Genomic DNA, 13,145 nt, shown 5'->3' with positions numbered 1-13,145 from the left:
GCACTCAGTGGGGGCTGGGCTCCAGACACCGGCCGGCCTGAGTGCAGCACAGGGAGGAGCCTGGGCTCCAGGAGATGCTGGGCAGCCGCAGAAGCCCCTTCCAGGGCCCAGGGTGCTCAGCTCATGTGAGTCCTAACAGCAGTGCTGGTGGGGATGGACCCAACTAGCACCCAGACAGCTCCACCTAGATCCAGCTGCTGGGCCAGCCTGAGGGTGGTTAGAGCTTCAGAGCCCGGACCTGGAGGGTGCTGCACACTTGATCCCAGTGGCTGTGGGGCTGAAGGTGCGGGGACTCCTGGGGGAACCACAGGACAGTCTCTGACTGCACCTGGCAAGGACAGGCCAGCTTCCCAGGCAGCCTAGGGGTGTGCAGAGGACACCCAGCTCTTGTGGGGTTCTGCAGAGTGGCTCAGGCTGTGAGAGTGCCCACAGTCCAGGGGCATCCAAAATGCCTGGCAGCCTAGGCAGCCCCAGCATGGGTCCCAGGCACCACCTGGGGACAGCAATGGGACCCACCCCATCCTGCAGTCCCCAGGTCCTGGATGGGTTCCTTCTGGGGGCTCGACCACCGTGCGCGGTGGGACTGGAGGAGAGCAGGCTCACAGCAAGAAGGGACTTGCCCACGGGCAGCCGTGGGTTAGTTTCCGGTGTCACATGACAAACTGCACGGAGTGAATGACCACAGACCTGCAGGCTGACAAAACCCCCCCGGAATCTCGCGGGGGTGGGGCGGACGCCCGGCACGGCAGGGCCCTCTGCTCAGGGTCTTCTGGGGAATTGGCTTCCCACTTCCTCAGGGTGCCGGCAGCCAAGGCCGACCCTGCTCAGCGAGCTGCAAGCTGAGCGACTTTGGGTGACCCAGGCCAAACGCCTGTCCCCAGCTTCTTATCTCACTCCCAGCTCCCATGCCAGGGCAAGACCCCATGTGTGGGTGCTTGGGCCAGTCCAGCCGTCATCACACCCTCGGATTCTCAATGTCTGCACTGCCCAAATGGCCCGAGGTTATTCATGTTTCTTCAATAAATGCCAAATGGCCTGTTTATCCGTGGTCCTCAACACTGTCACCAGCGCCCCACGCATGCACCCCCCAACAGACTGACCCGGGTCTCACCCGTGTCCCAGCAGCCCTGCCTGCCACGCACCAGCGACCCCACCCCTGCGCCCAGCACCCTCCCTGGGCTCGCGCCATTTGAGTTCCTCTGTCAGGCAAGGGGCTGCTCCTGGTAGTTCGCGGTAATCACATCAGACTTAGGCTGGAACCCGGCAAGCGACTGAATGCTTCCGGGTGTGCATCTGTGCCAGGGTGCACATGTGTGTGCCTGCTGGACCCAGCCAAACCCCATACCCATGAGTCCAAAAGAAGGTTCTAGAGGCTTCCCGAGGACATCCTCAGGGCTGGGACTGGCAAAGCCAGAGTCTCAAAGGCTGCTGCCCCCCCTGCAGCCCCTGAGGGGCTCTTCTGCCCACTCCTGCCGGCCAGCTTGGGGTGCTGTGTGTGCCCCTCAAGCGGGGCAACCTGAGGCTTTCCATGAGCGACACAGGTGGCCGGAGCCCCCCACCGCCCTCGCCACCCTCGCTGCCAGGGTGAACAACTACAGTCAAGGCAGAAATGACACAGACATGGTTCTGTACAAAACCTGAAATATTTTTACTTTTTTAAAACTTTGATCTAAGTTGCCTTAGACCTCATGGACTCGATACAAGAGTAATATGAATTGGGAAATAAAACACTTTAATAGCCACGATAAACTTTGTTAGAAATGTACATGTTGCCAAAATAATAATAATAAAATTAAAAATAAAAGAGAGAGAGAACAGCTTGATGTCCAGGTTAGATTATATAAATGTTCAACAAGGGCAGGGTAAAGGAAACTTTAAAAACACTGGTTTTAAGCCTGGGGCCCCGCGAGACTCCCCCTCTTCCAGCCTCGGGCCCTGGGGACTGCGTCCCTCCAAACAGGACAAGTGGGAGTGAATAAGGCCTCCACCAAGCTGCCTCTCCCCGTGGACAAAACATCCAGGTAATGGGTATATAAACAAAGCTCATAAGAAATGTACAAATATAAAAAGCTACAAACATTAATAAATTACAGCATCACAAAACACGGAAACACTTCACAAGGTGCTAGTAAAATAACTGTATCCCCCAATCCCCTCATCATACAAGAAGGAAAACAAAGAGCTGGTATTAAAGTTGAAGATTCATCTTCAAAATGTGTCTGAAATAGATCTTTTGTGTACTATTTGCTTCTGTAAAGACAGTGTAAGGCTGCACAGACATCACTTGTTTTTCAGGCAATACCTTAGTTCTTAAAAGAAAAAAAAAATAATAATAATAAAAGGAAAGGAGAAGGAAAAAGCATCAGAACCCAACTGTCCATCTGACTCAGCAAAAAACTCGTATAAATGTTAATGAAGAACTCTATAGAAAGAAATTCCTAAAGATACTTTTACTCTTATAAAAAAGAAGTTATTTAAAAAGCTATTTACACGCTACATTCTATGAAAAATATGCTTCAGGAAATACATCTAAAATGAAAATACAGGATTGCCTGAGAAACAAATCCAGCCCCTCCGTGTCGATGGTGGACACACCATCCAGGTGCGACCCACGCAGGCGACACCACACGCTGACACGGGAGAACAGAGCAGTGCCGACCGTAAGTCCTCGGGCCGCCTGGCCGCTGCCCCTGCCCCGCCAGTCCCAGGGCAGGGGTGCCCTGGCTGAGAAGTGCTTCTCCAGAGTGTGGCCAGCAGGGCAAGGCGGTCCCTGCCACATGGCTTAGCCTGGGTCTCCCAGACCCCAAGATATGGCTGAGCCCTTGCCCTTTCCTGGGGACCCCACAATGGCTCCCCTGCCTGCTAACACACCAACCCAGCTGCCAGTCTTAGCTGCCCCCGAGAAATGCTCCTGGGCATTCAGGCTGGACATCCACCATCCTGCTGCCACCTGCCAACCAGTGAGCTCGGGGCAGACCCTTCCTCGCCCACCGAGCACTGTCTGGACTTGGCTGAGAATCACTCAGGAAGAGAAGGGGGGACAGAAACATCCCACTTGCTCCTCCTCTTTCTGTGTTCTTTGCCTTTTTTTTAAGCCCCAGGAGGCTGCCAGCCTGTGGCCAGCTCCGACTCTGGGGCTGGTGAGCACTGGCTCACTCTGCCTTCCTTGAAGGACTCATGCTCTCAGCAGAGCTGCAGAGGCCCTGCCATCACACCCACGCTCAGGGGAGCCTGGAGGCTGTCCTTAAAGTGGAATGAACGGTCCTCAAACCTGAGGGCTGCTTTTCTGGGACAGGTCACTCTTAGCAACTTGAGAAAAGACGTCCATTTTCAAATCGAGGGGCCGCACTGGGCTTGCTCTGCCGGCTGAAGGGACAGACGCTCACTGGGGTGATGGCAGCCGGGAAGAGGCGAGGCCCTCCCTGGTGAGGCAGCTCGGCACCCTCCTGGGAGGCAGGTGTTTTCGCGGGGCTCCGGGGGTCCTGAGCGGAGCAGAAGGATCCTGGCTTTCCAAACCTTAAAGGAGCAGTTTCCCGTTCCGATGAATTTTCAGAATTTTCCCAAGCCTCTGCTTGGCGGTCGCCATGCCCTTTTTTGTACGTTTTCCTAGGGGAGTCGGGGAGGGGACACAAAAAAGGAAGGTGAGCTAGATGGCAAGGAGCGTGGCATGCCAGTGCGGGGGAGGGTCCCGCTAATACCAAGGGGCAGCCTGCAGTCCCGCATCTGTAAAATGGGCCTATGAGGCCCCAGCTCCGAGCTCAGCACCCCTCGGGAGTCCGGGATCACTGGCAAAGCCTCCACCTCAGAGGCCATGTCCTCAAGGGGCCCTGGCAGGTAGGATGAGCATGGACTTGGGGATGGCATTACGAGAAGGACGTGAGGATGCCTGGGCACCACCCCCAGTAACAAGGCCAGGAGCCACTGCCAGCACCCCGTGCTGCGTCACTCAGTCTCCACAGCTGGCCAGCCCCACGGCTGGGGTGCAGGGGTGCAGGCAGATCAGGGGCTGAGCACGCCCACTGAGCAGAAGGATGAAAGCACACATGTCCTGTGCCGTGGGACACGCTCACACGGAGACGCAACTAACTTGGACCGCGGCACCTGCCGCCTGAGGCACAGGAGCCCCTCCCGATACTTGGGCTGCAGCACCCTGCCACCTGAGGCACAGGAGCCCCTCCCGACGTGCTGCCCTCTACCCGCAGCACCTGCCACCTGAGGCACAGGAGCCCCTCCCGATGTGCTGCCCTCTACCACAGGCTGAGTCTGCACGTCTGGGACTGCCCATGGGGGCAGGCAGGGCAGCGGGGCTGCAGGCTCCCTCCAGCAGGACGGTACCTTTGGCAGCGGTGTTGTTGTTTGGAGACGATGCGGAGGGCCGCCTCTGGGTGAGAAAGACCCCCGGGGCCATGGGCTGGGAGGCGCGGCCCGCCTGGGCCCCGGTGAAGGCGCCAGCGGCTGTGTACTCATGGTCGGCCAGGCTGCTGCTATGAGACTCAGGCGGGGGCTCTGGCGAGCTGCCCTCCTGCGAGGCCTGGCTGCTGGCTGTGCTGGTGGAGGCCGGGGTGGTGGAGGCCGGCGTGGTGGAGGCAGGGGTGGTGGAGGCCGGGGTGGTGGAAGTGGAGGTGGTGCCAGCAGAGATGGAGGTGGAGGTGGAAGGGGAGGTGGTGTTAGGAGTCAGCTTCCTCTTGGCACTCTTTTTTTTCCTGCTTTTCTGCTCCTCCTTTGAACAAAACATGCAGGGCAGATTCAGACGCATGGCCCACTTGGGCCAACAGAGCAGGGAGCTCCCAGCATGGCCTTGCCAGGGGCCCTTAAGCACAGCAGGGCTGGGCAGTAGGAGCCTGAGGCCTGACTCTGGGCCACCGGAGGCACAGGATGCAAGGGGACAGGGTGCCAGCACCACAGTAGTTGCCTGGCCTCCCCATCAGTGTGAGTTAACCTAACAGTTGAGCCTGTAGGAAGGCCCTCCTACCCCATCACCCCACGCAGCGGCCATACACATCTCCCAGTTTTGAAAGAATATGACTTTGATCCTAATAACTTCCTTGGGCACCCAGATGACGTCGGGCCTGGTCCGGAGGGTAGATGAGGCTCTAGGACCCTCCATTTCTGAGCTGGGACGAGCTGAAGGTGGGCGATGAATTTTTAGGAGCACGCAGAGACAGAACACCTCATTTCCCAACTGAGGACAATTCAAAAATACTCGTGTGATGGGGGAGGGAAAGGGGCGCTCCCTCCACACTGCTGTTGCACCAGAGAGCAGCCCAGCCTCGGCACGGATGGGGCTGTCCAGCGTCAGGGCCCCAGCCGTCAATTCCTAGCTCCCCCCGACCCCACACGGGGAATTTAGAGCCTGGAGGAATAGGGCACTCTCTAACCAAATGTCGTCAAGCCTGTGACTGCCCCTGGCTCAGGGGGTCTGTGCATGGCATGGGGTGAAGAAACAGGTGCCTTGGGGAACCTGAGCCCAGGTGGGGTAGCGGGGACCTGGCTGCCATGTGTCCCTCTCCCTCGCCCCTCCTCACCTGCTGGGACAGCTTAGCTGCAGCGGCCGCCAGCCCGGTCTCGATGGAAGCCACCCGTGTCCCCTCACGCACAGGCCTGTCCTGTCTTGGTACTGATGGGCCGACCCTTGCTGTGGAAGAAAAGGGCCAGCCCCCTCAAGTGGTAGGCTGCGGCCTGTCCACCCCTCCTGGTTTGGGGCTACCCTGCCCCCACCACAGCCTTTCCCCCTGGCCAGGTAGGCCTGAGCACCAGGCTTCCTGGCTACAAAGCCACCTCACAATAGGGCAGGGTCAGCTGCCCCACCCCAGGAGGAAGATACCACGGTGGGGTCTGCATGGGGCAGAGCGCAGGAGGCCCAGCAACATCAGAGAGGCTGGGCAGGCGGGTGAGGGTAACGTGGAAAGAGGACAAGGCCTCACCCCACTGGTGCCCCAGCAGGTGTCCCTCAGCCACCATCAAGGGAGTGGCCCCGGTACAAAGGTGACCCTCACAGAGCTTCCCATTGAGGAAGAAACCAGAGAGGAGCTGGCCAGAGGAGTGAGGGCTTTTGAGTGGGGGCTGTGTAGAGCACATCCAGGCTCCCAGGCCCCCAGAAGCAAAGCAGAAGTGAGGCCCACAGCACTCCTGCAAGTGGCCGACCATCCCCAGCGGGACAGGACAGGTGCAGAGCTGAGCTCACATTCTCAGGGGCTGGAGGGACCACAAAGTCACAGCTTCCACACTGGGTGTCGGGTGGACCCCCCACCCCTGTCCCAGCACTACCTGTTGGGCTGTAGGGAGCATCATCTGAGCCTTTCCTTTTCTTCGACCGGGACTTGAAGATGGGGTTGTCTTCATCTGACTCCAGTGAGGGGTAAACTAGAGGGAGGCAGAGGGAAGGCGGGGCCCGCTGAGTGCAGGATGGGGCCACAGAGGGGGGGCGGGGGAGTACAGGTGGCTGCAGACCTTCCTCACCAGCGACCCCAGGGCCTATGCTAAGGCCTGCCACACTGTGTCACTGTCGGCTGTGATGGAAACTGCCCATGGTGAGGACACCCCAGGCATGGGCATAGGTGCCCCAGAGATTATCCAGAGGGGAGGGACTCGCCCAGACAAGAGGGCATCTGCATTTACCTGACCAGCCTCATCTGCCCAGCCTAGCCCCAGTGCCTGCAAGCCCCTCGCCTCTAAGGGCTGCCCTCCGTACATCTGTTCATGGAGCTTGAGATCCCCAGAGGCCCCACCTGGAGGAAGCTGCAGCAGAGACTGGGAGACCAGGGAAGGATGGGGCCCCACAATCAGACTAGGGCATCTCCGCTCCTGCAAGAGGAACACTTTGAGGCTCCAGGAAACGTTGTTTGGTGAAAAGTCTCTGATGCTATGAAAAGGGAAAACGTCTAACGTCCATGGAGGGTGGTCTCTGACAGCCCCGCCCTGCCCGACAGGTCTTGGTGGAGGGGACCCTGTAGGGCACGACCTGTGGCTGGTGGGGAGCTGCCCCAACACGGTGACGCGGTGACTCTGTGACCCTCACAAGCCAAGTGCCACCCTGCACTCAATGCAGGTTGTGGTCCTTCAACTTGCAAGGCCTGTTGAAGAACGCCCAGGACCCAAGGCTCAGGAGGAGGCAAGATGGCGCCTGGCACCACACACCCCCCCAGAGCCCAGAAAACAGGAGTTGACCGTGCTGTCATTCTGTTTGTCAGAGGAAAGCAGGCCCCACCACGAAGCCCACGTCTGTCCACCAGATGTGGGCCAGGGCCAGTCTCGCTCACAGGAGGGTCTCCCAGGACAGCAGTTAGAGGCCGCGGGTTTTGCTGAGCTGAGGCCCGCTGTAACTCGGAGAGCTGCATGTTTATGCTACTGTCTCCGTTCTCAGCCAGGCCTTCTAGGGCTGAGCGTGGGCCCTGCCCCATGCAGGAGTGACACTCACCGTAGTCTGAGTCCTTGAAGCAGGCATCCAGGTGGTCCTGCTCTTCCTCGTAGTCGTCCAGGTCCACACTGTTCTTGGCAGCCCTCTTCAGCAGTCGTTTGCCTGCACTCTTGCCACTGCCACCCCCATTCTTCCGGGCACCATGGGCAGCCAGTGAGCTCCCCTTGGCCTGGCCGGCGCCCCACGTGGTCTGCAGGCAGGAGTCGGAGGCCTGCAGGTTGGCCATGGACAGCATTCCCTGAATGGCTTCCTGCGTGCTGGGGGAGGCCGGGGGCTGGCTACGGGCACAGAGAGACAGGCACTCAGCCCAGCGCTCTTGGCCTGCAGCCCAGGCACTTAGACAACAGTCTATGGCCTGCACAAACTCCTGCACAAACTCCTGGCCCAGGTGGCAGGCAGAGGGCATGGAGTAGAGGGTGGCAGTGAGCTGATGACTTCTCCCTTGGAAGAGGCCAGCCACTGCCCCCATCCAGCTCTGTTCATCCACCCATACACCACAGAGAAGGCTGGAAGCCTGGGGAGAGAGATGGGCATGGAGAGGAGACTTGGGAAGACAGCAGAGGGGAAGGAGGGTCCAGACCCTCACATGGTCACACACTGGTCTCTCCCACCTTAAAGCCAGCAAGCCGGCTCAGCGACCTCCCTCCTGCACCCCAGCCACTCTGTGTACCCCCTCGGTCCACGCTGTGCCTCTCTCCCAACTGCAGAACTAGCCCTGAGGATTCCTTACCCCATTCTGTAGGGAACCCTCCCACATGTCACCCTGAGATGGGCAGTGCAGCCCACTGCCTCCCATGGCACATGCTTTCCCCAGTGACCTGCAACTCCTCTCCACACCCATACATGCACCCGCACCTGCATCTACACCTGTGCCTACACCTACACTGGTACATGCATCCACACCTGTACCTACACCTATACCCATACCTGCATCTACACCTGTACCTACCCCCACACCTGCATCTACACCTGTACCTACCCCCACTACACCTACATCCACATCTGTGCCTATCTCCACCCCCGCACCTGCATCTACACCTGTACCTACCCCCATACCTGCATCCACACCTGCATCTCACCTGTACCTACCCCCACACCCGCACCCACATGTACATCTGCACCTACCGCCACACCTGCACCCCCACCTGCATCTATACCTGTACCTACCCCCATACCCACACCCGCATCTACACCTGCACCTACCCCCACACCCACACCTGCATCTACACCTGTACCTACCCTACCCTGCACCACCTGCATCTACACCTGTACCTACTCCCATGCCCACACCCGCATCTACACCTGTACCTACCACACCAGCACCTATCCCCCACACCCACACCTATCCCCCACACCCACACTTGCATCTATACCTGTACCTACCTCTACCCTGCACCCCCACCTGCCTACCCCCACCCTGCACCCCCATCTGCATCTACACTTGAACCTACCCCCACCTGCATCTATACCTGCACCTACCTCCACCCTGCACCCACCTGCACACAGACCTGCAGCTGCATCTACACCTGAACAGGCATAGCTGCACCTCAGCTCAGCCCAAGTTCACCCGCCTCTGGCAGGCTCCAGACTCCCAGACTTTCCCTTTGCCCTGCCCCCACACACCGCTGCCCTCAGCTTCAGGTGGCCCCTCCCATAGTGCCCGCCTGTCTCTCATTCGCATCCTCATCCTCTGCCCCATGCCTGTGCACACACTTCCTCCTGTCTACACTGGCTCCCCTCCTTCTAGAAGCTTCTGAGACACCCGGTCTGCGATCAGCCTGTCTAGGTTCATAGAGTGGTGAGATGGGGTGACCACTGTCACCCCACAGAACCAGGGGCATGGTGCTGCTGGACAGCAAAGATCCCCAAGGCCAAGTCCTGGGCTCCTTGGCGACCTCCCTGCCAGGCCCTCTCATGTGATCCAGCCCTGGCCTCTTCATGGGGCCTTGCCCCACCCCAGCCCACAACTCCCTGCAGCCAGGACTCTCGCCTGTCTGTGCACCAGAACCACCTGGGCAGCTTTACACATGTCGAGGCCCAGGCCCCACCCAGAAACTCTGAGACAGGGGCCTGCCCTGGGCTCCAGATGCTGTGTGTAGCCAGGACAGGTGCCCCAGACTTCCCCACCACCCACGTAGTCCAGCCCAGTAGGTACACCCTGCAACAGCCCTTTCTAGTCCTCACCCCTGCCCACTTCCCTATGGCCCAAACCTGGCACCCGGCCCACCCCACCTTACAGGGGAGGGCCAGCCACACCTGTCACTGCATCTAGCCACTCCTGGGCCCATATTTGAGGCACACGGGGTGCCTACCATCCTCTCCCTCTGCTCCCTGGACCTGCCCCTCCAGGACTCCTGCATCAGCATCACTGTCTCTAGCGCTGCCCATGCCCTCTCCACCACTTCCCAGAACCACTGGAGGCACTTTCAGTAAAGCCATTCAAATGAGAGGGGCTGGCAAGCCTGTGGCTGTGAGCACACCCAGGGACTGTACGTGGGCTTGTATACCCGGAACCCCTTGCCAGAGGTAGCACACATGTGAGACAGGAAAGAAGAAGCCAACGCAGTGGCGGGTGGGCCACCCAGCTCCGCATGCCCGTGCCCACCTCTGTTACCAGACACAGAGACTGAGGCGCCCGGGGCAGTGGCCCCCACAGGACAAGTCCCAGTTCAGAAGCAAGAGGACTCCCAAGACTGAGGCTCTGTTGCAGCGGGACAGGGAGAGGAAGTTGCCACCGGGAGCCCAGACACAGAGGGAGTCCTAGGGCTGGTGAGGCAATGTGGACAAAAGCTGCCCATGCTGGACAGCGCTGAGGCCCGAACTCACTGCTCTCTGAGGGTCCAGCAGACTCAGGGGGATGCCCAGTGCTGGGGGAGGCGCCCTCGCTGCAGCCTTCACCAACGCCACCTCCCAGGCCCTGTCTGAGACACACTGGGCTGTGCTGCATTTCAGGTTTCACAGGAACTGAACAGGACTGAGGTTTGAAAGGCACAACAATGCAGAAATCAAGTACGGTCAGCCTCAAGCGCTCCTCAGAAGGCACTGCCGGGAGCCGCCCCCACAGTGCCAGGACCACACTGCCCCTGCCACACAAGCTGCAGCGCTGAAGGCCTGCCTAAGAGAGCGCGGTCACTCCTGCCCTCACTGACATCTCCGCAGGAACAGGCTGTCCCAGCCCCAGCTCAGGAGCCAGCCAGAGCACGCAGCTTGCCCTGCAGCCTCTGGCAGGCCCTGCCCCGACACCTCAACTGGCCTGCAAGGCCAAGACAAGCTGGAGGGTGGGGGCCTGCACCCAGCCACAGGGGAACGGGGGGTGGCCAGGGACACCCACTATGAGGGTGCATGCCATGCCATCTGGGCAACCCAAGAGGGTGAGGGCTGCATGCCCGGGTCCCGCAGGGTTGCTGGTGAATCAATGAGTAACGTCTAACTAGTCAGCATGGAAAATAATACTTTTAATCCACCAATTATCATACTCAAATCCTCTCCTTTTCCCCCAGCAGTAAACACTGAGCAAACCATCCACGATAAATTAACATATTTTCCTCCATTTTCTTCAGCAGTTTTTTCCAAGCAGCCGATACTTAAAACAGAGCAAATGGACCATCAAAAACTGACCTACGCTCCAAATGGGAGACTTTGGGAGAGGAACTGCCTGCAGCGGGCTGAGGGGGGCTGGTGGCCTCAGTGGCCCCTGGCAGGCACACGTGCACGTGCACACCACCCCTAGGCGCGGGCTAGTCGTGCGGGGCGGGGAAGCTCTGGGTCTTTTGTGGTCAGTGTGTCCACGGAGGGGCTGCCCCGCTCCCGAGCTCAGATTCACAGCCAGGAGCCCAGGACACAGCGCCTCCTCACAGACTCCAGCACAAAACCCTCCCCACCTCTGTCCCCATCTCCATGCCCCCTGCAAGCCCCAGGTGCCCATGACAAAGCACCTGGTGGCCCCCGGGCTCTTGGCCCTGTCTGCCCTCATCTTGGGTGGCATCAGACGCCCCCCACCCCCATAGCCCCCAGGCCTCTCCATGGACCTCAGGAGGGGCCTAGAGCGTTTAGGGGCCACCCCTAAGGCCAGTCACTGAGGTGTCGGCTACTGCATACTGCTTCCCAGAAGACAGGCATCCCCCAGCAAGCTGTGTGGAGCACCACAGCCTCCGATAGGGAGGAGGAGCTCACAGCTAAGCTTCACCCCCAGCCACAAGCACATCTCTGCAGCAAGAGGCTTAACATGGACAGGAACCACCTAATGCCAAGCAGGAAATCTGTCCCCTAAGGCGCTATGGAAGCCTCCCGTCATGCTTCACTCCCATTAAAAAAAGCATCTTAACAGCTGGCTTTCTGATCAATATTACGTGAACATAATATTGCATGTAAAACAGTATATGAAATAAAATATGGCCAATTGATTTAGCAAAAGCTCTTTTCAATCAAGTCCTTAATCCACCTTGACCAAGCCCCCCATCTGTCTAAAAGCAGGCCTGCCCTGCGGCCTCCACCTGCCCAGTGAACAAGCTTGAGGCTGTGTGGAGCAGTTAGGACGGCCCTGGGTGGCCCATCGATTCTGGAAACCACAGAGTCTCAGGCAGATCCTGGGAACCGAGCGGGACCCAAGCACGGGGTCCATCTTCCTCAGTCCAAGTCATTGCTGGACAAGGGACCAGCCACACACACCCAGATATCACTGCCCAGCACTAGTCAACCCCCCAGGACCCCCAAGTTCAGGTGCTGCAGTCAGGCAGATGGAGATTCTGGGCCTCCCTCTGCGGCTTCCTAGCAGTGTGGCCATGTCCAAGTATAAGCCCTCAGAGCCTCGGTTTCCCCATCTGTGCAATGGGAATCTGCAGCTGTCATGAGGACCGGGAGGGCTGTGCTCCCCCGTGGCAGCTGCAGCCCCCTACATGGGCTCAGGGGCACCATGGAGGGGGTTACAGCTCTGCCCCCTGGGTTACCTGTCTGTAGTACATGTGGAAATACCCGTAAGATTTCCACGTAAAAAAAACAAGTCTCGGCACATAAAATTGAAAACCTGTGGTTCTGAGAGAATTTATCCAAAAAATTAAAAAGAAAAATAAGCCCTTAATTGAAAGCAAAGCCCTAGTGGGACCAACCAGTCCAGCATCTGTACCCTGAGGTCTGCCCTTCTGCCCAGGCCCAGGGGCGGCTCAGCACTGGCTCCAGCTGTGTGTCTAACTCACAGGCTCCCACCATCGTGGCCGAGGGCCAGCCCTGGGCCTGCCTGGTCCCCGCTCTTGGGTGCTGCCGGGTGGTGGGGCCCACCTGCTGGGGTTGTACTCCAGGGCGCCAACCTCCTCACTGGCCTGCAGGAGGTCCAAGATGCCGGCCGCCGAGCTCCCGCTCTCCTTCTTGACTCTAGCATTGCGGCCGGGCTTGGTGTCTGTATCGATGTGCAGCGAACCCTCATCCGAGGAGTCATCACTCTGCTGTGCGAGAGACAGGGCTTCGGTCAGGGTAGGGTCTGGCCACCGAAGTGGCCTGGGAGTTGGGAGGGGGATACTTTTTCCCTTCAGGGACTAAACTAGGTTTTTTAACGTTTTTATTTATTTATTATTTATTTTGAGATGGAGTCTTGCTCTGTCGCCCAGGCTGGAGTGCAGTGGTGTGATCTCAGCTCACTGCAAGCTCCCCCTCCCAGGTTCACGCCATTCTCCTGCCTCAGCCTCCCGAGTAGCTGGGACTACAGGCACCCGCCACCACGCCCGGCTAATTTTTT

General features: G+C 58.9%; 1 protein-coding gene across 1 annotated transcript in view; it reads right to left on the bottom strand.

The window, feature by feature from the left end:
- Positions 1-1,624: 1,624 nt before the first annotated feature.
- The window catches only part of PHF2 (PHD finger protein 2), a 48,322-nt gene continuing 36,801 nt past the window's right edge, over positions 1,625-13,145 (bottom strand). The window contains exons 16-21 of the mRNA XM_011927471.1: positions 12,692-12,855; positions 7,418-7,695; positions 6,268-6,363; positions 5,526-5,635; positions 4,336-4,720; positions 1,625-3,606 (exon numbers count right to left, since the gene is read on the bottom strand). Coding sequence (XP_011782861.1) covers positions 3,518-3,606; positions 4,336-4,720; positions 5,526-5,635; positions 6,268-6,363; positions 7,418-7,695; positions 12,692-12,855 — 1,122 coding nt within the window. The 3' untranslated portion in view covers positions 1,625-3,517. The remainder of the gene's footprint in view (positions 3,607-4,335; positions 4,721-5,525; positions 5,636-6,267; positions 6,364-7,417; positions 7,696-12,691; positions 12,856-13,145) is intronic.

Source organism: Colobus angolensis, unplaced genomic scaffold (assembly GCF_000951035.1).
Source record: "Colobus angolensis palliatus isolate OR3802 unplaced genomic scaffold, Cang.pa_1.0 Scaffold72, whole genome shotgun sequence".
Taxonomy (NCBI): domain Eukaryota; kingdom Metazoa; phylum Chordata; class Mammalia; order Primates; family Cercopithecidae; genus Colobus; species Colobus angolensis.
Note: the sequence above shows the minus strand (reverse complement) of the source record. Positions and strands in the feature narration are given on the sequence as shown.